The sequence below is a fragment of the Pollachius pollachius genome (genome assembly GCF_949987615.1).
Source record: "Pollachius pollachius genome assembly, chromosome: 4".
Lineage (NCBI taxonomy): Eukaryota > Metazoa > Chordata > Actinopteri > Gadiformes > Gadidae > Pollachius > Pollachius pollachius.
In genome coordinates, this window is record NC_136937.1 from 8293840 (window position 1) to 8316459 (window position 22620).

The following is a 22620-nucleotide window of genomic DNA, read 5'->3' on the forward strand; positions in this document are numbered from 1 at the left end:
ACTCTGGATAAGAGCATGTCATGTTATACTATAAAATGCATCATGTGCCTTATAAAGTGTACAGCCATAGCTAGCATTTTACACCTTTACAGTAATCTCTCCTTACCAGGAAATCTTTGATGAGGTCCTCCACTGCTTCTCCGATGTTAAGAATGAGACATTTGAGTGCAATCTCCCTCTTTGTAGCGATGTCAGTATCCTGAATTAAGACAGTAAGCATAATGTTGCATAAGGGTAGGGTCGGACATTAGGGCCAAAATATATATCACAATATACATTGTCAGTTGATATAATTACAATATGATTCAATTTGTGTGTCAACACCAGAAACAATGGCCAAGAAATCTCATGTACGTCACAGATGTATGCACTTCTCAAAGTAATAAAAAATATATATATACATACATACATACATACATACATACATACATATATATATCTCAACATGAATGAGCCAAGTATATGAAAACTACTGTTAATACAATACTATAAATAATGCATATTGAACATGTATTGGAAAATGTATCTTTTACTGTATTATTGAGGACTTGAGAGGACATCTGGGAGAGCAGGAAAGTATATACCTCTATATACCTCTTGTAATGTTGGCAGCAGGTTTGTCTTCTCCCGAATGGCTCCCCCCTTTTTCCTGACGATCTGCATCAGTTCACTGCACTTTCTGTGCAGTTTCTGCATGAATCTTGCTTCGAGTGGTACTGTACTTACTCTCAGGAACTCTGCATTCACCTGGAATATATAGGTGGTAAAGGTATGGGTGATGTGTTTCAAGTAAAGCATGTGATTTAGATTGACATATATTCAATTAAATGTTTTATCCATATGATGAATAATGCTCTTATACCTCTTGAATGTCGAAAAGTGCTGGCCATCTCTCAATGATAGTGAGCAAAGATGTTTTCTTGCCTCCGAAAGGCGAACGTCTGAGCCATCTTCTCTCTTATTGCTTTGACATTGTTCTTTTTCTTTACCTCAGACAAGAGGACAATTCTCTCTTGCTTCATGGAGTCTGGGGTCTCGTTGAGAGGGATAATGGTTAGACTCAGCTCGCCTGGGTTTCTTTATGCTCTTTGCCGTGTGGGAATCCATCGGGGACTTTCATTTAACGGAATTGACAGTCAGCTCGTCAGATGACGAACTGTATGATTTCAGGTATGTGCGATAGTTAGGGTTAGGGTTTCTCTTTGTTTGTGTCCCACCGTAACAGCTGCTATGACAAGCTTGAGGCTGAAGAGATGCTTCCACCTGACAGGTATCCGATATTCTGCATAAGAGGGAGAGAAGTGAGGGAATGAGAGGGACAGAAAAAAAGAGAGAAAGATTATCTCATATTCTTAACAAACATCAGCAATTAAAATGCTCAAATCAATGGCAAAATACATTTATATATAAAAAAATATTAATACAATTTCATATCACATTCGTCCAATTAATATCACATTATAAATAGCTTTGTGCATCATTGTTTTTATTATTTGGAGATGCTCAGATCAGAGCAGACCCATCTCACCAATTTCACCCCCTAATGTTACTCTACGTTTCTGACTAATGGCAGTTGATTTACATTACACTCACATTGAAGACAGTTAATTTTTTTTTAAATAATTGTTGTGGCAAGCTGCAAAGGAATTACAGACTGTATGTAAATTGTCCACTATTAGACAGGTGGTATCCCAGTGTCAATATTACTTCAGGCAAGAATGTAACTTTTCATCTCAGCCTACTGTGTAGACACAAAAAACGTCTACATTTAAAGACAACGGTAAAGAAACAGGACAATTACAGGTATTTTGAACATTGAGCCCCCTTTCTGCCCCCCCACCGAAGCCGTCCGTTTCAATGGGATTTACAAAATGCCAACCGGAACCGGAAACGGATGTATTATAGTGTATTGTAATGTATGGTAGTCTTTTCGCTCGGTTCTAGCCCTACTGTTGATAGGGAGAACCGAGCGAAAAGACTACAACCAACCTACACTTCCGTTTCAAAATGCCGATTTACAAAATGCTAAATAAAACACGACAGAAACTGTATTTCTCTACGATACTTGATAAGGAACATCAATGAACACCACTAACCACTCGACGAGTTTCACATTTCTGAAAACGAACGTTTAGGGGTGTTTTTTTCTATGCCCATAGTGAAGCAGGCAGGACCAATATTCGAAATTTCGGTCTTAACCACTCTATTTCATCCTAAACAAACGAGAAAGGGGGCTCAATTTGCATAATACCGGAATTGTCCTTTAATAACCCATGTTAAATAATTCATGTGTCAAATGAATTAACTTATGCGGTCATTTTTGGAACAGGTTAGACATTTAGGCCTATTAACTCCGACCTCACGTGGTACCTAGTGCAAACTTAGCTAGCAAACACCTAGTGTAATGTTTCAAACTACACTTATCTACAAGAGAAAGTCAGTATTGAGACAATATATTGTATACAATTAACAGGTTACATACACAGCAGCATTATTGTTGATTTAACTTACTAGAATGTATCCGTTATGGAACTTGATTCCCTCAAATTCCATAAATCCCTCAAGTTCCATAAAAGAAATCCGGTTTGGTCCAGTAGTCAAGCGTCATTGTGTTTAATGCGCATGCGCAGGCTTGTACGTAACCTTGAAATTGTACATTTGTCCAAACAAATATTTCATAATTGGGCTCCTAATCAAATATATTTATATTTAACAGTATTTTAGAAAGAAAACAAATAATGTTTATTTGGATTGATTGACTAATTATTAATCAGTTGAATACACAACCTTACAATTTTACATTTGTCAAAATGGATATTTCTTAATTGCGCTCCTAATTAAAAATATCTATATTTAACAGCATTTCGAAATAACAAAAAGTTATTTTAAAAATAAAACAAAAAATCTTTATTTGAATTGAATTACAAAATAATAATCAGATGAAGTACGGCTTAAAAACCTTTTTCCAGTGTACTTTAAATGATTTTCTCCATTTAGTTTTTATTCAATTGATAAACATGTCAACCAAATCAACTTGATGCCATTCCCTTTTCCCTTGAAAGAAATCAGTTCATATTTCAAGAGTAACTGACTGTATAACATTTATTAAGTTTACATTTTGGTCATAATTATAGGTTATCATAGTCATATACACAAACAAATATTTTAAGACTTCTAGAAATTGTTACATTGAAGCTCTTTTAAATAAATGTAATGTTTATATCGAGATATAACGTTAAAAATTCCATGTCAGGCAATATAAATATAAACAATCTATTTTTACGGAAGAGAAGAGCATCTTTTCTGACCAATAAAAAGCTGCTTTGCTTGCCAAATAAGGACATCTTTAACATTGGCTTACAACTTCCTTCATGCATCCTGACACGGAAGTTGTTGACAAAATATAAAAAACTGCCCTTCATGTATAAAATGATACCGTAGCATGATGAGCTAAAGCCTTACAGTTGTGTGCCGTAGAATTGACCTTGCGTTACCACCACGCATTTCTGCTGTATTTTAGCTCTGCTGTCAAGTCTGAGGTAAAACAGATCCATCCCTGCTTATTCCTGTTTGAAGAGAACAGCTCCCGACTATAGGGATCACGCTCTAACATTAACCAGACTCTTCGGAAATATTCAGATCAAAAGTATATAGCTAAGCCTTCTCTTCACAGTCTTGTTCCCTTTTATCTTTTTGATCATATCCCCTTTTTGTTATCTAGAAATTGGTAACATACCCTCAGCACTGAAGGGGTGAGAACATTTAGTTTGAGAGTTTCAGCCGTAGCAGTCAATCTAAAAAAGCGCTGCATCCTAACCTAACAACCCCAACTAAATTCTCCATCAGCCCTTTGCTTTTCATATGTATATTCTGAACCAAATAAGTGGTCATGTGTCATAATATATCCTATAATACATATCAAGACTAACGACCTTTAGGTTCGTAAATAGTGGATGCTTGTTTGACACAGGCCTTATAATTTATGGGGCTAGACTCACATGCTAGAGTATTTACCAATTCACTTAATGCTAGACACGTGCACACACGCACAAATCCGTGTGTCGTGTGTGTGCCCCCTCTCTAATTCCAAATAAGGCTGCAGCGTTAGCGTTTAGCTTGGCAGAGCCTGTTTTCAATATAACTCACATGCACATCCCCAAGACAGGGCAGCTAATCCGAAACATGGAGGACAATTAGAGACCTCTTTAGTGCCTTCAGCTCTGAAGCTTGACCCCACAACCACCACCACCACCACCACCTTCCCCATTGCCTGTCTCCTGAGGTCTACCACAGAGGTCATGACTCCTGACTCAGTCAACAAAGCCCTTCATGATATTGGGGTTTCAACCCCCGGCGACTGAGTTCTCTGTGTCCCCTAAAGGCAAGCTGGGGGGGGCACCTCTGATGCCCTGTCTTTTTTTCTGCAAAAGATGTATGTGGGGGAAGAATCCTTAATACTGATGCGGTCATGTGGTCATGTCATTCCCATTCACCGTAACAAGGGCCTGGGTTGATTTGTTTGGTTTCTCCCCCGTCATGCACGGCGATACGCTTATGATCTCATGGTGTGTGTTAAGTTTATTTGATTTATTTATTTTTGTTGCAATAAAAGTGCAATGATGAATTGTGTATATCACCTGCACCAGAGATAGTATGTTAAGCCAAGAGAATAGTTGTTCAAATATATGTTCTCTGTCTCTCTGTTGTCCCCCAACTATTGGCGAAATCCATAAAAGACGTGTTTATCTTTCATTGAGTTTGGACAATTTCAGCTCTAAAACCTGGAAACCTCCCCATTTGCTTCCATTGATGATTATGGACAGTATGAGCATTAACTTTCCTAACCTGAAATACTCAAAATGTATGATGATTATTTAGTACTGGGCATGGGCCATGATTGTACAACAACTCTGTCAAATAACAGCAAAATAAAATAAAATATATATTCAAAATAATATATCTTCTGTACAATACCTGAAATGATGTACAGTACATGTTATTATTGTGCAATATAACCTTTAAAATAAGTTCTCCTTTCAGGGGCATTCACAGAGCATAAATACATAAGTACATAAAAGAAAGCCTAAAATAGAGTATTAATGTGAGAGAACATGAAACATGAAGTGAGATATTGTAGTGTATCTGAATATACTACAATAAATTCTAGTGCCTGGGGATCTTTATGAGCCGTACTCTAACTTACCAACCTTGGTGGTTGGTTTACATGTCTGTGTTGGGCTTTCTCAAATCTTGAATGCAGGGTCTCTGCATGCCCCCCCCTCCACATACACACACACACACACACACACACACACAAAATAAAAAAGTAAACAAATGGGTGCATCTCCTTGGGTGTCTCCACTATGGCTAATGAGGAACACAGTGAATGTGTGTGTGTGTGTGTGTGTGGCGTGTTTGTGTGAGTGTGTGCATGCGTGTGGGCATGTAGTGTTCCATGTGTGCGTTTACCACCTTTCTTCATTCCGGAGAACATGGCGTGTCTATCAATGGCCATGACTTTGACCTCTTCTGACCCGAATCAAATGTTTCCAGTTAGCTTCGGTTAGCACCCCTGCTAGCCCCACCCACGCTGCTAAAGAAAATACACCACAGCCAGAGGTCAATGCCCTGTGATCTGCTTGATCCTCACTTGCTTTGTGTTCAGAGACATTGCTGACCTCTCCGCTCAATTTGTTAATACGACTTCTGGTGGAGCAGTGAAAGAATCAGGGTGGGTCTCTGCGACCCGAATAATATTGTGGTATGTTTTGTTTAGTTATTTTAGTCACTGAACTTTTGTCTCATCTTTTATATATGTTCATATACTAGTGTACCATATGAGTTTTCTCTAAGACCAATCATTTGTTCTTCATACCTTCTTGACTGATCCCACAGTGTAATGTAGTGTTCGATTTTAAACATTTCACTTTACTTTTCTTTGTGCTATGTGTGTGTCATATTGTGTTGTGGTTTGTTGCATAGACCAAAATATGCCCACATTTTGACAGCTTGAACTTCAGAATACTCTGGGGTTTGTGTGTGTGTGTGGGTGTGTGTGTGTGTGTGTGTGTGTGTGTGTGTGTGTGTGTGTTTGTGTGTTGAAGAGGTCCCATTGTTAAATGCTTCCTGCAGCTATAGGCTGGGGGACAGAAGAGGAAGGGGAGGCTCTCTGTTTATATTCTTGTTTGCTTGAAAGATACCATAAATTACAGTAAGTTTCAATAAGTTACCATAAATTACACAAAGTAAAAAAATAAACGTAATAAGTTACAATAAGCATTCTACCCAAGAACTACCCTAGCAAGTCTGGATTACTTTATGGTTAGAAGAATTGTTATGATACATTATTTACAAAATAAATTAACATTCTACTTAAACATACTAATTAAGGGAGAAGCATTACTAATTTTTCAATTTGTATTAAACAGGACCAAGTCTAGAAATGAAAGACACATATGTCATTCAAACTAATGCATTTTACGCATGTCTAACATTCATCTACACACAGTAGAGGGCGTTCAGTACGTTTTCAGAACGTTTTCTCCATGATGTGTACAGTTCTATTAGAGCCATGTGTGACCTCAATTCTTTGGATATCATTTAGGCCACATAGTGTGGGGGACAATGAAGTGGTACTTCCTCTGATTGTACAGCGGTAGAACAGTCTGACATCACAGTCATTCTTTCTTCACACTTCAGCCATAAACGGGACACTTTTATCCAAAGTGTCTTACCGTGAATTCTGCTATATTCCATTAAGGAGTTAGGTAAGAGGTTATGGCATCTTGGCCTTGGATTCCTACAGATTAGGATGCACCAGGGAACAAACCCACAATCTTTAGATGTATCTTTGTTCTTAGTCTCCGTTGCTATATTGTTGTTTCACTGTGTAGCCATGTCAATTGCTTCAGGCCACATAGCCTCACTCCACTAAGGTGACTTTTACTGGGCTGCTCCAGACAAAGGACACAGGGTGGTGCTGTTGAAAGCCAGTTTATTGAAGAAGTTTGTAGATAATGATATGTGGCACTCGCTGTTGCAAGGCAGGAGCTCCATCTCCGAGTGTGTGTGGATGGCTGGTTTAACCTGTGCAACAGGTGTGCAGCCTCCCTCAGCCCCATAGCCCAATTAGACTCACTCACTCACACACACACACACACACACACACACACACACACACACACAACATAGGTACTCATATTCAAGGTAAAGGACAAGAAATGGATATCCTAATGCCCTCTCTTATCCTCAAATTTCAGAACCACACAAGCTTTGCTTCCATGTCGACCTTTGAGTTCAGCCTCCATAACAGCTCCTCTCTGAGGGGGCCGGGTAGCCTGCAGAACACCCCAGATGTGGCCACTTATCTCCCCCATCATCACCATCCAACTCAGGCCCCCTTCCTTAGATTTCAGAGTTTAGACTTAATTTCCTTTCATTATTTGGAAAATAAGATGCTAAAACTGGGTCATATGCCGTGAATACGAACAAACCTGGAAATAAATTCAAACTATAACCAATTCTGAGTTTTTTCTGTAATCCTCCTGGAAAGACACAGGCTAAGGTCAATCACCGAAAGGATAGTTCCCATAACAAAAAGCCCTTTGAGTACATTTCCGTGCACATTTTGTGTTACCCTGTGTGTGTGTGTCTATGTATATGTGTGTATGTGTATGTGCATGTGTTTGTATTTCTGTGTATGTTTCTGTGTGTATGTGTGTGTTTATGTGTGTTTATGTTTACGTCTGTGTTTGTGTGTGTTGGCATGCGTGTGTATGTCCATGTGTTTTTGTGCATGTGCACGTACATGTGTGTGTGTGTGTGAGTGTGTTTACATGAGTGTGCGTGGGTGTGGGTGTGATTGTGTGTGTTTGTGTGTTTGTGTGTGACTGAGGGTGTGCGCATGCATGTGTATGTGTGTGTGTGTGTTTGTGTGTGTGCATGCGTGCATGCGTGTGCATGTGCGTGCGTGTGTGAATTTGTGTGTGCGTGTGTGTGTTCCAGTCCTGAACATTTCCACAGGCAGAGGAGAACAGGCGCTACGGGTCACCCCCGTGTCCACTCCAGAGACAGGAAATGGCTCCAACGTGGCTGTGAGTGAGGCCTTATTGAATCCCCAGGGGCTGATTCAGGCCTCCTCTCAGCGCTGGAAAACCAGGTTCATTGAGCAGAAATGAAGTTAAGTGAAACACACCGACGAAGATGTACTGCTCTGGAGGGACTGTAGGAGGAGCCTGCAAGATCGTACAGATGTTTGAGTCTATTATTAGCGTCGCTAAATAATGCACTGACAGACTGTGTCAATATTTGACTGAGTTCTAGGCTTTTATTTTTTGGGCAAAAGAAAGTAGCTACTTATTTTGTTTTAGTTTCGGTAAACAATATGAACGTCATTCCGACTGCAAACCAAACAAACAAAAGCATCGAAAGTGGAGGAAATCCATTGGACTAATTAAAATAAATAGGCTCACATATTTGTCATTTTTATCAGATTTTTCCATAAAAAGGAATTGTAATCAACAAAAATATAAATATAATAAATGTAATATATATAACATACAAAATCAACAACTGCACCACAATTTTCCAAACATTTAGCCTTACTTCTGAAAATCCAAACACAGAAGTCAGTAGGAAGATATTTCCTCATGGATTGTTTCCAGAGTCGTTTTGAAGGCACCTTGTGTATCTTGTCTCTTTCTTGGATGGCTTGCAAATATTCTACATACAAGGTCTTAAAGTTGGTTTGTTCCACTTGGCTGTGATGCAAGAGGGAGAGGGGGGGGGGGGGCATGGCTCTAGTGGTTTTATAGCCACAAGGAAGAGGAATTAACCAGAAGGAAGGTTAAGTCGTGCAAATCGAGAAGCATCAGCGATGTTTAAGGGGTAAAAGGCTTAAAGGCAAAGAATGCATGTATGTACTGTCACTCCCTATTTGATAAAAACAAGGAAAGGAAGAAAGAAATTGGCAAAAGGCCATTTGTAGCTTTGCCAAAATAATTTCCTGAATCTAGCAAAGTTGCTGATGGAAACACACTCGGTGAGACAGTAAAAAAAGCAATTAATGATAAGAGTCCATTATAGCGCAAATAAACATAAATTATTTATAAATTATTTATTTAAATTATATATAATAAACAAAAGCAACAAAGCATGACTATATTGACCAAAATACGATGTTTATTCTGCACAGAATATGGAATTGTATAATACCAGTCTGGGTTTGTCAATTCAATCAAACCCAAATAAACATTACGTTTAAACAGAATGTAACTTGCATAAAACTATGATTTTTAACCATAATTTCAAATATTTGGGGTTGACCCCAGTCACCTCACTTTTCAGAGCCATCCAAGCGCGTCATGGAAAGTGCAGGCGTGTATATATCCCAGGACACAATATATACTATACTGATCTTCCCAACAGGACAGAATTAATGGACTCCTGTCCAACTACTGCGGTCATGCTCGGAATGAAACAGGACAATATGACGTTGAAGAGTGATGTTCCTGCAGTGTAAACTAGATTATATCTTGTTGCAGAACCACTCTCTTTCTTCCTTTCTTTCTTTCTAACATGTCCCAACCAAGGGCGTAGGAACCGGGGGGGACGGAGGAGACGTGTCCCCTCCAATATCGGAGACAGGCGCATTTGTCCCACCTAAAAATTATACCGGATCTGTCAGGTTTCCGATATTTGTCCCCCCCAATGTTAAACTCACTCCTACGCCCCTGGTCCCAACAGTCTCTCTACCAGGCCCCTATGTCTGATATGTAATTAGATTTGATTAGATTAGATTGTTGATGTTGTTGTAATTGAACACCCAATATTTCTTTCATTTGTTAACACATTATTGTCTTCAACATTGTTATTTTCTGTATCATGAGCCATTTCATCAAACAATCTGTAGAAACATTGTAGTCATCTTCTCACGCTTTAACCTTTAGCCAACATTCTTGAGGCTTTGTGAGACCATCCAGTGCTCGCTGCAATGAATGGTATATGTAATCCTTATAACTATAATAATAATACTTATGATCTGCAGAGAGAAACCTAACGTGAACTCGATATCGGGATGGTCTCATGAGGACATTCGTGAGCTAAGAATATGGTAGTGACGTTACGTATACGGAGGGACCTGTAATCTGTCGTCAGACTGCCACCGTGTGGTAAATAGTTAAAATTGCGTTTTCACGTCCCTGTTATTATTTTTCACTGCATTTTTGCAGAATTTAATTATATTTTTCGCAAACGGAATAGGACTGAAGTCGTGATACAAACATAATCCATGTATTAAGCCGGTTTATAATTGCAGCGCTTAAACTGTATAGATAATGAACTCAAATAAGTCAAATAAAAATTACGGGCGTCCAAAAAAAGATACTGTGGAAATATGAAATCAAAACGAGGAGTAATAAGTGGACGATGCTGTAGAACACGATGGACGATATAGGTGACGACGTGGTTTGACGTAGAACTAACAACTATTTTACGTCATCGGCTGCCTCCATGTTGTTCAGGAAGTGAAAAGGGATACTGTACAGAACTCTGACAGTAATCTCGCTGGCGCTTGTCATAATTAAGCAGCTCTATCTCCGATCGATCTCACTCATTTCAACGTTTTTGTGACACAACACAACCAGCAGCCGGTTCCACTGCTTGCCGATTTCGTGGGGGGCTACTGATCGTTTGGGATCACAAGTTATGACTTCCCTCACAAAGAGAACTTCAGGCCTGGTGCAGCGGAAGACCGAGGCGCATCGTAATGCCGAGAAGGAGCGAGGGTCCGACGAAGAGGAGGACGAAGCTCGTCGGGTGGACGACGAAGACGACGACAAGGGGGACGCGAAAGACACCCGACTCACACTAATGGAAGAAGTATTGCTCCTGGGCCTCAAAGACCGAGAGGTAGCTGTTCGTTTCCCACAGGTTATCGTAGCGTCCCTGCTGCAAGGCAGAAGGAGGGAGCCTCGCAAAACCAAAACACATTGGCCGGGGGATTTCTTAAAAAGTTATTTCGTTTTTTATGGTGGTTTTATGTTATTCTACAGTTGATGACCTGGAACATTGCCGGCTGAGCTTACGCGAGCGGATACGCTGTCCACACGTCAGCTAACAATGTTGATTTTCCTCTCCCAAGGGTTACACGTCCTTCTGGAATGACTGCATCTCCTCGGGTCTGCGAGGCTGCATGCTGATAGAGCTGGCCTTGAGGGGACGACTGCAGCTAGAAGCGTGCGGAATGAGGAGAAAGAGTCTGCTTGCAAGGAAGGCGAGTTATTTTGGTGTATACGGTTGTCATTTACATCGCTGCGTCCAGGAATTCTGGGGATTTATTTCGCCAGAATGTGACCAGAGCTGGTTATGGTCCTAATCCCGCCCCTACTAGCACAGCACTTTGCCTGCGTCCCATGTAAGATGAAGAATATCCTGTGGCTGTCCTAAACTTGCACTCGCCCACTAACGTAAATAAAAAACTGTGTTGCATGAAAATATCAATAATTTCTTGTACAAATGTAATCTGGCAGTTTGTTTCCAGGGAAGTAATAGGACTAAAAAAACTGTTTCCAGAGAGTCAGTCAATTTTTTTATTGCAAATGTCAGTTTTGTGAGAGAGTTATGGTCACCTTTTCTAAAAAATGAGATGTATGCAATTAGAATTTGCAGGGCTGAGGGTGAATATGTGTTCAACTCTCTGGGGTGTTTTTTGCACAGGTCATCTGTAAATCAGACGCCCCAACCGGAGACATGTTACTGGACGAAGCCCTAAAACACATTAAAGACACACAGCCACCAGAGACTGTACAGAGCTGGATAGAGCTGTTGAGCGGTAAGAGATATAAGCCTGAACACACACACACACACACACACACACACACACACGCCACATCTGATAACCCTGTTAAACACTGTGAGTAAACAATATTAAGGTTCTCTTTACTGACATCCGAGCTGAGTCAACTTCCTGGTGAAGTGACCTATAAAAAACAAATGTGTCTGTCCTGCTGCTGTAGGAGAGACATGGAATCCTCTGAAGCTGCACTACCAGCTGAGGAACGTGAGGGAACGTCTGGCCAAGAACCTAGTGGAGAAAGGGGTTCTCACCACAGAGAAACAGAACTTCCTGCTGTTCGACATGACGACGCATCCGCTTACAAACAACACACTCAAGCAGGTGAGACTGGAGAAGGAGGTTCAGGTGTCCTTCAGAAAGATGTGTGTAATAATGATGCCAAGGTATATTTATGTAGCACCTTCTTTAAGTTAAGTGTACAAAGTGCACTAACACGCCTAATTGTTCAAAAGACAAATATTAACAGCTATCGATCAATGGAGGAAAGGTACATGTAAACAAGAGCAGGGCTGAGGGAGCAGGGCAGCAATCAATCAATTAATCAATGAACCTGATTGCCTGCATTTGCAGAAAATCGATTAACAAAAAAGTATTCTGTTTTGTATCGTCCCCTGCCTGGACTTTCCCTTCCAAAGCGACTGGTGAAGAAGGTGCAGGAGTCGGTGCTGGAGAAGTGGGTGAACGATCCGCAGCGCATGGACCGGAGGGTGCTGGCCCTGATTCTCCTGGCCCACTCCTCGGACGTGCTGGAGAATGCCTTCGCCCCGCTGCCGGACGAGCAGTTTGACCTGGGCATGACGCGAGTGCGCGGCCTCTTGGAGCTGGAGCCCGAGACGGAAAGCGCCAAGCCCAACGCCAATGAGTTGATGTGGGCCGTGGTGGCGGCGTTCACAAAATGAAAAAAAAAGAAAGTTCTCCCGAGATCAATCGCAGGATCTCGTGTATAATAATAATAACGATTATGATAATAATGTTGATAATACTATTCTATCGGTGGGCAGAGTTCACTAACTTGAGGACGATCGGTTGGGTTGGATGGGCTGCTGTTTTTGTAGAAGCCGTCGGCGATGCTAGAGACCTACTGTAGGATCTTTCGTTTCTTTTGGTGGCGGGAAAAAAACGTGAGTGTTTTGGGGGGGGGGGGGGGGGGGGAAGGGCGAAGAGGTGGCTGCTTCAGCTCTGTGGGGTCTGAGGTCTGTGTTGGAGGACATTGGACATAATGAATGAATGAATGAATTCCGACACGGGTCTCTGAGCCCCACAGTGAGCTGGCCATGACCGTAGGGAGGGGTGGGTCACAACCCACATGCATACACACACACAGAAGATTTTACGGAGAGGAAACGCCATATAATTTATATTTATATATAATTACCAAGTCCATAGTCCCTTTCATCATCTCTCTCTACTTGTATATTTTGTTATGATATACTTAAATGATGGTTATGGGTAACCTCACTTGGGAATTTTCACACGGAAGCCATCCTCAACTTGAGAATATGATATAGCTATATATGTGTAATTTGGGTACATCCTCTTTTCTACAAATTATGGGGAGTCTTCCATTTCTTTGTTACTTTTGCTAAAATCGAGTCCCTTACCATTTATTTCCAGTCAGTAGCCACAAGGGTTGACACATTGAGCACCTTGAACGTTGTGTTTTATGGTCAGTTTTAGAAAATCACATCTAGACAATTGTAGATTGGGATTTTTGCCTGCATAATTGTCCTTGTAATTACCGTTAAGATGTTGCTCAAGATTCCCATGGAAATAAATTCAGCAAAATAATAGGAAGACATGACGTATCCCAAAAAATGAATCTCAAACAAGCATCCCATTGATATCTTGGTGTATGGATCACAATAACTTTGATCACACAAGTGTATTGATAGTGGTTGTAAATCAATCAGGCTGTTTCTTTGTTTTTCTTCAGTCTGGTTTTATGCTTTTTTGTTTTTTTTCCATATTGGGATGTTGGGATATTGGGTCTCTTTCCATATTGGGATTTTTTTGTTTTCATCTTGGATGCAGATTCGCCCATGTATTGATAATCACCGTAGTGTGCGTTTTTTCTTGCACATAACAAGAGGTCCAAAGAACGCCTGGTCGTTGACTAAATATATATATATATAAGTAAATATAAGTACAAAAGATCATGCATGCTTTTGGTGGACCTATTAGGGATCTGATTGTGGATGTAGCAAAAGCAGAGGGAAGACATGTATGAAGTAATTGTATGTGTACAACAAAATGACATTTAATGAAGAAATCGATGTTCTCTCCTATTCTGTCCTAATTTCTATGCTTTTCTACCACAGAGAATAAAATATGGATCCTTTAAGTGCCTGACTTTATAAACCGCTTGCTGTTGTCATTCTCTATTATGACTTGATGTTAATCTGTTATTATATTGGTTAATATTGTAATATACCTTTTTAACTACAGCTCACACTTTTCAGACTTTCTTAACTGCTGCCATCAGTTTTATTCAAAAGTATGTGAAATGATGAGTGTCTACATTTATTTTACTTAGAACAGTGATTCAAAACGTAAAATATTTTGCAGAAGTGAAAATACTAAAAGCTTTTGATTAAACATTTATTAACAACTAAAAGCGTAGAGTAGACAACCAATCAGCTTTCTCTTCGTTTCCCTAGATGAAAAGCAATTTTTGTACAATTTCCAAGAATACATATTCTTGGCAAATCTTAAATATCTGCTGCTTTGAAGATATATTTGTGTGACTTCAAACAGTCTTTGCTTCTTGTCGTTGTTCTCCTTTCCACATGCTGGAACTTTCCACCAGGGACTCATGGGTCTGAACTATCCCATACCTTTGGCGTTCGAGCCTTCCACTTCCCAGTCATAGCCTGTCGTGAGAGGGGGATCCAAACAAGCTGATGAAATCCAAATTCCCATTCTCCAAAGACATGGGTGGGGGGCGGGGTGTGTCCAGCTGATTGGGAACCCCATCTTCTCCCTCTTCTTTAAGAATGAGCGATTATCATAACCGCATACTGCATCGCAATCAGACCCTTATAAGTCCATGCTGGTGCGATCATTAGTATTTGGTGATGTTCTTGTAACGTAACAGCATTTCCAGCAGTTTGTATCTCCAGTGAAGACGGTCGCCGAAATTACGTAGCTTGTACGCACATTCAACAACATGAGCCGTGTATTCTGGAAAAGCAGAGAGTGACGCAACATAAGTGACTATAATATATACATACATTCAGAAGATTAACAAGTAAACCATTCAACAAAGACATAGAAATATTAGAAGATACATACCTGGGTGTGCCATATCCACTGCTTGCTTATCCGTCAAGTAGTAGTAGTGTAGTTTTGTGTTTTGAGAGCGAGGAGTCGCTTTTTACATCCGCTTAGTTCGACAACAAGGAACAGGTATAACTATTGTTGGCCGGTGGAGTTTATATAGACAAGAGACGTCAGACGGACGGGGAGGGAACTTCCGTGCGCTCGGTCCAAGTTCTTCCTACTCTGTTTACCACGAGAGTAGTCACATGCTTTATTTGTGGTTTGTACACGAAGTAAAAGCTCCTTGTGCAAGTTGTTTCACTTTAATGATACAACACGTTCAGACATGCCGGTGTAATTGATTAAGTGGTGTTAGTGTAGGCATACTCCATTGCCTTGCTGTCACACATAACACATAGGTATATGCGGACTCGTATGTTTATTTTTCTTCCTGGAAACCCATAAATTCATGGATCAATAATAAATATATTGTGAATATATTTAGTACGATTTCATCTCAAGAAGGAAGATGGACTCCGTCATCTTTTAGGCGCGCGCGCGCGCACACACACACACACACACACACACACACACACACACACACACACACACACACACACACACACACACACACATATATATATACCGGTATATATACTTTTTAAATATTTTTATCTTCAAATGTATTACATGACAATGTTTATTTTCCTTATCAGTTTAAAGTCTACGATTATTTACTACTGCATTGTTTGCAATTGCTAAGTTTGGTATGTTCTTTAAATTGAAAGATCAGATCATTTATGGCTCAAGTTATTTTGATTTGATGTATTAACTGATATAAGTCGATTTTTACTAGCTAATAATAATACTAATCTGTTATTTGTTAGGACATTTTCTGTGTCCTACTTTGGACCAATAACATATTGACACGGTCAATATGTTATTGAAGAGGATCGATAATTGTGGTTTTATGACTGCATGTTGTTCTTCCATACATTACAGAGCTTATCTGGCTCTGTGTTGGCATTGTATAGTTACATAACGCCCAAACATAACAACATATTCGTTTTCTAAGCAACATGAATCTCAACTCCAACATGGATATGTACAGAGATGTAAAATTACATTTATGTAAAATAAAATGTTTATATTCACTTGACTTGTTATATTCATGTATGTTTACAACAGCTAAATATGTTTTTAGAAGGAATATCTTGTTACATGAAAGCATGATGTATTAAGTGTATGTTAGATATTGTATTAAATGGCTTAAGAAATGTTTGTCACAACTCAATGAAGCTATTCACCAACAATTAGGTGAAACATTAAACCACAAATTGAACTACAACATTACATTCTCGAATTGCAATTTGAAAAGGAAAAAACTCACAAGATGAACAACAGACTGTCCTATTCATATCTGGGTTATAAAATCATCTTATCTCTGTCTAAGTTCATCAAGTATCTCTCATATGATGTTGAGAATGTTTTCAAATCAACTTATTACTTTCTCTGCTTCTGTAACATTTTGTTCTCTAAAAGCAATTATCTTATTGTCTTGATCTAACAGTCCCCTGTACGAAATCAAAGGTAATAAATCCTCTTAATTGTTTGTTATTGTGTGGGGTAAATGTTGAAGCATGATGGACGTCCTGACAGGATAGTGCGTAGTGTACACAAATACAAATAAAGGAAACCAATAAACTAATGAATACCAGCAGAGGGCAGCAAATCACCCACAATTTATAATGACGGATTGCACCGGTTGCCCAAGTCTCATCATAGGATGTAAAACGGAAGGTGTGCCAACTGACAGGCTCAGTTGCCACGGGCGAGGAACATGGCCTATACGCATTTTAAGGACAACTTTTGGGTATGTTTAATGTGTTTATGTTTCGGCATTAGGCTAAGCTGTCGCATCCTATATGACAACACTGTGGCTATGCTGCTTCCTTATAGTAGCCGAGGGACAGGCTATCACTTTATACAAGTAATTTTCCAACAAGAATGTTGCTGAGAAGTAACCGGTGTTTTTGTATTTCTATTTTTGATTGTATTAGGTACAGGCCAGTTCAGATTGCAAGCTTAAACAATTTAGCAAATTCATTGAAACAATTTATGACTGAAATAGCACCAGTCAACGACGGTCGAGTTAAGTCTTGGATACTTGGACAACTTGGGGTTAACCCTCAGCAGAGTAAAATTACAGGGATTTTGTCTTCAAAATAGCAATTTACCTTATTTTGTCGTTTGCGCTTTACCTGTAAGAGTTGCCCTGAGCGAGTATCTAGTTGAGTCTCCGACTGTTCCCAAGGGAGTTTATTTATGCGCTTCATGTTATGACGATAGGGGGTGTTTATTACTTCAATTAGGTTAACTTTATGAATTATAATAGTATATCAATATTTCCCCTAGTATATGGCCATCCTTTGCAACTGTAAAAATATACAATAATACCCAAATCCCTAGAATAACAATAGGTATCCACAGATACACTGTGATTATCTTAAAAAGGATATATAGGTTAAGAGATTGTGAATGTCAATCAAATTCTTAGAACTCGGACCCCACGGGCACAGTAGGGTATGACGTCATCATACAGCATCTTAATGACGGAAGGCGCACTTGCAAGGAGGTGGAGGAGTTCATGAAGGCGAGGTGGGTGACTTAAAATGATCTATAATATGACAACCAGCACTGTAATTGGACCACATATTAGGTTGATTTCGAATTCTTCAGCGTTCAACCCACACGTAGGCCTTTTTATGAAGACCATTTTAATCCCAATTTCTAACTATCTCTATCTCTCACACACACACACACACACACACACACACACACACACACACACAATATGCTTTTCAAAGGTCCATTCATTACAGCAGATTATCTATCATGTCAATTATAGGTTTGCATGTATGTCTCCTTACCAACTGGCGATGCTTCTTTGCATATCTGTTTGCTAGGGGAAAAGTTCCAGAGTTAATCTTTTCATCAAGCTGTCATTCATTGAGCTGAAAAGCATTTTTGTTTCATCTCCATTAATATCAAGAGTGTTGCAGAGAGGGGGAACCATAATGGTAGAGATGGGTTTGTGGTTTTCTTGAAAGGGATAGTTTATTTAAAACCCTGCATAATGTGAAACCCTGATACAACAGGTACAACTGTTCATAACCATTTGCATTCCCGTGCAGACAGTCAGTCCACTTCATTTCAGCACCACAACCAGGGTATCTATATAATGCAAAGCCGGGGTTATTTCAGTCTTGATTTCATGCAATATGTGTTCCTCAACAATAAGGTCTTATCTTTATAGACTATATAGCATATATAGGGCCTGAGGTTATTCATAGTTTGTAGTGCCGTCCCTAGAGACAGGTATGCTTCCGACTATGTTGCCCCTGCTTTATGGCTGTGGTTGTCTTTCAGGGCATCCATTGAGGATAAGTATGCTAAAGATCTTCTAGGTCTGTCCAGGAAGGTGTTTGGGCTCAACGAAATGAAGTAAGGTTTTAGAGCATGCGACACAAAGACGTAATATTTTCAATGAAATAAAGGAACTATACAAGGTATCTTCTGTATCTAGCTATCTAAATACATGTTTACCAATAAATGTCAAATGATTTATTGATCAAATGGTTCATCATCCGTGGTTATATTTTATGTTTATATTCTTGAATATAAGTAGAAGTGACTGGTCCCATGATAAACCACAGTTCACATGATGGTCCGCTGGTGAGAGTCAAAACAGGAAGGACGTCGAGATGGCCCTTATTAGTGACCACATTTACACCATTGTATTGTGCGTTACCATACTTTTATTAAACTGTAAAACTACTGTTTTCAAATCATTAACAGTGGGGATTTCCGTGTCTCTAACTTCTATGTTGTCACACTTGTGTTTGTGTGACATGAATTTATATTGCATGCAAATTTTCATTAGCTTTTCTGTGTTTTTTCTAGCACATTGAAGAGATCCCTGGACATGTTCAAATTACGTAAGATCCTTCAGATAAAAGTACATATGTTTGAATGAAAAGCCATCTTTCCTTGAGGTGACAACGATAACCCTGTCCTACATTTCAGAGATCGAACACGTTGGACAAACTCACCTGCAGTTGGCACAGAATATGAGAGATGAGGCCAAAAAACTAGAAGACTTCAGAGAAAGACAAAAGGACGCGAAGAAGAAGGTGAGACAGCGTCTGTGAACCAGAAGGAACATTCATCCTTGGGGTGACCATGAGTCAGCTATAAAAGCCCAAAGCACACAGAGTGGGAATTTTAAGACTCATAAAACTCAATGCATAGAGTCTGTCCCAAACGTGAGAAAGCCCAATGTTTTTAATTGCAGGTCGAATTCCAGATGGATTCTCTCCACAAACAGAAAGTCTTGCAATTCAGGAGAACATTAGAGGTAAGAATCATTAGAACGTTGAAACTGTTAGTTATACTTATTAATAATGTTGCATCTATTCTCGCACACCAGCGTCTCTAAACGACCATCAATAATCTATTCAAAGCAGAGACATTTGTAACCATTTGCATCATTCTCAATTCGTATCAAATTCTTATTATTATCAGTGCACGAAAGTACACTATGTCGAATGATGTGTTCGAGCATCATGCATGAGTTATTCTGTGCCATATAATACATGCAAGTTGTTTCAGCATTGTTGCGAAAAAAGGTCAATATTACGTTCTGTATTCCACCTTTGTCCTTCCTCTTTAAAGAGGGAAGTTCTGTGTATTTGTTTGGAAATGAACAGTAGGGCCTTCATATCCGCCACCAGTATAACACAAATAGGAACTTCATATGGGATGTTTTTAAAAAGACACAAGGCCATTTCTTCACAAAGGAGGTCTAGTCAAGGTCTTTGCCACACAACCGCATCAGGTCAAAATGACATCTTTGACCTAATAAAGTAATACAACATGTTGTTAAACTCAAACTCTGCTTATGTCCCCAGTCAAAAAAGGCCTATGAGCAAAAGTGCCGAGACAAAGAAGAGGCCGATCAGAATGTCAACCGAAACGCCAACAACACAAGGAACATCGAGAAGGTACCGGTAAACCCAGCTTGGTCTTCCATCGGAGCCTAATGGATGGTAATGTCAACTAATGTTGGTGTTATTTGTAGTTAAATTAACTTTTCTTGCCTACTTTCAGCTGCACTCAAAGGCCCTGCAAGCAAAACAGAATGCAGATGAAGCAGGTGGGTTGTCAGTGACGCGCAAATCTTCATCTTATGGAGTACGCACGTCTGTTTGCCATCGAATTTACCCACAACTGCTTGTTTCCTGGTTTCTCACATTTTGTGACAAGAAGAGAACACCTTATTGACTTTTTTTGTATGTGATAGTCAAGTCATGTGTATAATTATAGCCCTTTAAGACAGTTACAGTCTGAAGTTGCCAACTTTGTTGCCTGACTACTCAACTGTGTTCTATTTCACATTTCATTTGGTGTGTTTCATTGTTTTTCTTCGGCAGACAGGGTATATTTGCAGAACGTGACGTCGCTGGCAAAGATAAGAAATGAGTGGCTGAATGAACATGTCAACGCCTGTGAGGTGAGATAAAGTCATCCTACTTGATCCAATCTACAACCATGACAAAGAATTCTGAAACCTTCTGAATGTATAGCTGTGCGTCTAGTTGTACTAGTTGCTGAACTACTAGCTAGCTAAGTGTAACTAGCACTTCATGTAGCTGTACATATTAAGTAGCTAGCTTTAGGCCTACATGTAGCTAGCTGTACGTGTTGCTGTACTTGTATCGAGCTGTACCTGTAGCTAGCTGTACATATGTGTAGCTAGCTGTACATACGTGTAGCTAGCTGTACATATGTGAAGGTAGCTTTACATACGTGTAGCTAGTTCTAAATACGTGTAGCTAGCTCTACATATGTGTAGCAGTACGTGTAGCTAGCTGAACGTGTAGCTAAAGGAGTGTCCTCTGCAGGTGTTTGAGACCCAGGCCAAGGAGAGGATCAACACTCTTCGCAACACTGTCTGGACCCACGTCAACCAGCTGTCTCAGCAGTGTGTGACCAGCGACGAGGTATGGAATCTACACCACTTCCAGCCAGGCTCAGCACCCAGACTTCCACCCCAGCCTAACGGACACCACCTCCAGGCTCAGCATCAGACCTCCACCCCTGCCTTACCCTTACCTCTCTCTCTCTTTGTGTGTGTGTGTGTGTCTGTGTCTGTGTGTGTGTGTCTCTGTGTCTGTGTGTGTGTGTGTGTGTGCAGCTGTACGAGGAGGTGAGGAAGTCCTTGGAGCAGTGTGACATAAAAGAAGACATTGAATATTTTATACATCTCAGACGCACCGGAGATAAACCACCAGGTAGGGAGTTACACAGCAGAAAAGATGACATCATACGATGACATCACACGATGACATCACATTATCTTAAACAATCAATTGTAAAAAAAACTCTTGAATGTTGAAAGCCAAACTGTTCAACATCCAACATAGACAACATTAATCATTGCATCAATAAACACATTCACGTTTTGCATGATTCAAGTCTTTAACTTTTTATCCAGCACCCGTTTTGTACGAGAACTTCTACAGCAGCGACAGAAATCCAAACGCTGGCCAGTTCCCTAAATCACCTCTTCCAATCAACAGGTGAGGAAAAAACACATGGATCTCTGAATCCATTCACCCCTCCGTTCTGAAGCACTTACTTTCGATATACTCTGTATACTCAATGTTTTTGTTTTCGGAGATGCAGGCGGGCTTCTTCACCTGATCCGGGAACAGGTATGTATTTTATACACTTTGATACTTATACTGATCTCTGGCAAACTAAAAAATGTCTGATTTTGTATAAATGAGATCCTATAGGTGGGATGTTGATGTAAGACAGATAAACCTAAAATAAATACCAAAGATGGCTCTCTCACTTGTGATTATGCTGTGGGGAAGATTCTGAATTGGCTTGTAATGGCTCATCAACATCACACCTGGTGGTAAATCTTCCTTTTCCAACATATTTTATTTCAATTTATTAACTTGTGTCAGATAATGACCCGTTTCTATGGCATAACATTTCAATAACAGTTTTAAATTGGTTCATCATTACCAAATGGTTTGGATTGCAGATGATGTGATCTACTCAACGTTACAGGAACCGGGATACAGTTTTATCCAGTTCTAGGTTTGAATGCTTTTGTTAAGGTTGTGTTGTGTGGCAATCTAGAAGCCACCATATTCAAAACACAGAGATAGCTCAAATGCAGTGATATAATACGTCTAAACTTAGCGTAAGTTTGTTGAAAGTTATTTAAATGTAATTTAAAATATGTTACTAAGAAATACATTGATTTATGTACATTGAGGAAAATAAACGACTAGCCTACAATATAAGTTTTACAGATGTAATATCTTAAAAGGTCATCGATTGACATGCATGTGATCTAAATACATGTTATTCTAACTGCATGACTGTCTGCAATAAAACATATCAATAGGTCTTTTATAGTATATTTTTTA

General features: G+C 39.7%; 2 protein-coding genes across 3 annotated transcripts; both read left to right on the forward strand.

Moving 5' to 3' along the window:
- Positions 1 to 10532: 10532 nt before the first annotated feature.
- On the forward strand, positions 10533 to 12976 carry LOC307074464 (Golgi phosphoprotein 3-like). The gene is made up of 5 exons (XM_079734625.1): positions 10533 to 10908; positions 11141 to 11272; positions 11716 to 11830; positions 12015 to 12175; positions 12490 to 12976. Exons 1-5 carry the CDS (start codon positions 10705 to 10707, stop codon positions 12751 to 12753), a joined length of 876 nt encoding a protein of 291 aa, XP_079590751.1. The 5' UTR covers positions 10533 to 10704; the 3' UTR covers positions 12754 to 12976.
- Positions 12977 to 16900: 3924 nt separating this feature from the next.
- Positions 16901 to 22613, forward strand: pstpip2 (proline-serine-threonine phosphatase interacting protein 2). 2 transcript variants are annotated; one of them, XM_079735161.1, is made up of 14 exons: positions 16901 to 16985; positions 17670 to 17770; positions 18542 to 18616; positions 19076 to 19110; positions 19199 to 19305; positions 19467 to 19529; positions 20083 to 20175; positions 20282 to 20327; positions 20605 to 20684; positions 21076 to 21174; positions 21369 to 21465; positions 21669 to 21753; positions 21860 to 21888; positions 22230 to 22612. In XM_079735161.1, exons 1-14 carry the CDS (start codon positions 16953 to 16955, stop codon positions 22283 to 22285), a joined length of 999 nt encoding a protein of 332 aa, XP_079591287.1. In that variant the 5' UTR covers positions 16901 to 16952; the 3' UTR covers positions 22286 to 22612. The 2 variants fall into 2 exon arrangements, with proteins under 2 accessions (XP_079591287.1, XP_079591286.1); XM_079735160.1 differs by having other exon boundaries at positions 21860 to 22613.
- Positions 22614 to 22620: the final 7 nt, after the last annotated feature.

What these genes read in the sequence shown, in the direction of transcription:
- LOC307074464 (XM_079734625.1), top strand. Translation starts at nt 10,705, where the DNA reads ATGACTTCCCTCACAAAGAGAACTTCAGGCCTGGTGCAGCGGAAGACC. An exon ending in AGAGTCTGCTTGCAAGGAAG is followed by an intron (nt 11,273 to 11,715) that starts GCGAGTTATTTT and finishes TTTTTTGCACAG; the next exon opens with GTCATCTGTAAATCAGACGC. An exon ending in CAAACAACACACTCAAGCAG is followed by an intron (nt 12,176 to 12,489) that starts GTGAGACTGGAG and finishes TCCCTTCCAAAG; the next exon opens with CGACTGGTGAAGAAGGTGCA.
- pstpip2 (XM_079735160.1), top strand. Translation starts at nt 16,953, where the DNA reads ATGGCCTATACGCATTTTAAGGACAACTTTTGG. An exon ending in CCTGGACATGTTCAAATTAC is followed by an intron (nt 19,111 to 19,198) that starts GTAAGATCCTTC and finishes CCTACATTTCAG; the next exon opens with AGATCGAACACGTTGGACAA. An exon ending in ACAGAATGCAGATGAAGCAG is followed by an intron (nt 20,328 to 20,604) that starts GTGGGTTGTCAG and finishes TTTCTTCGGCAG; the next exon opens with ACAGGGTATATTTGCAGAAC.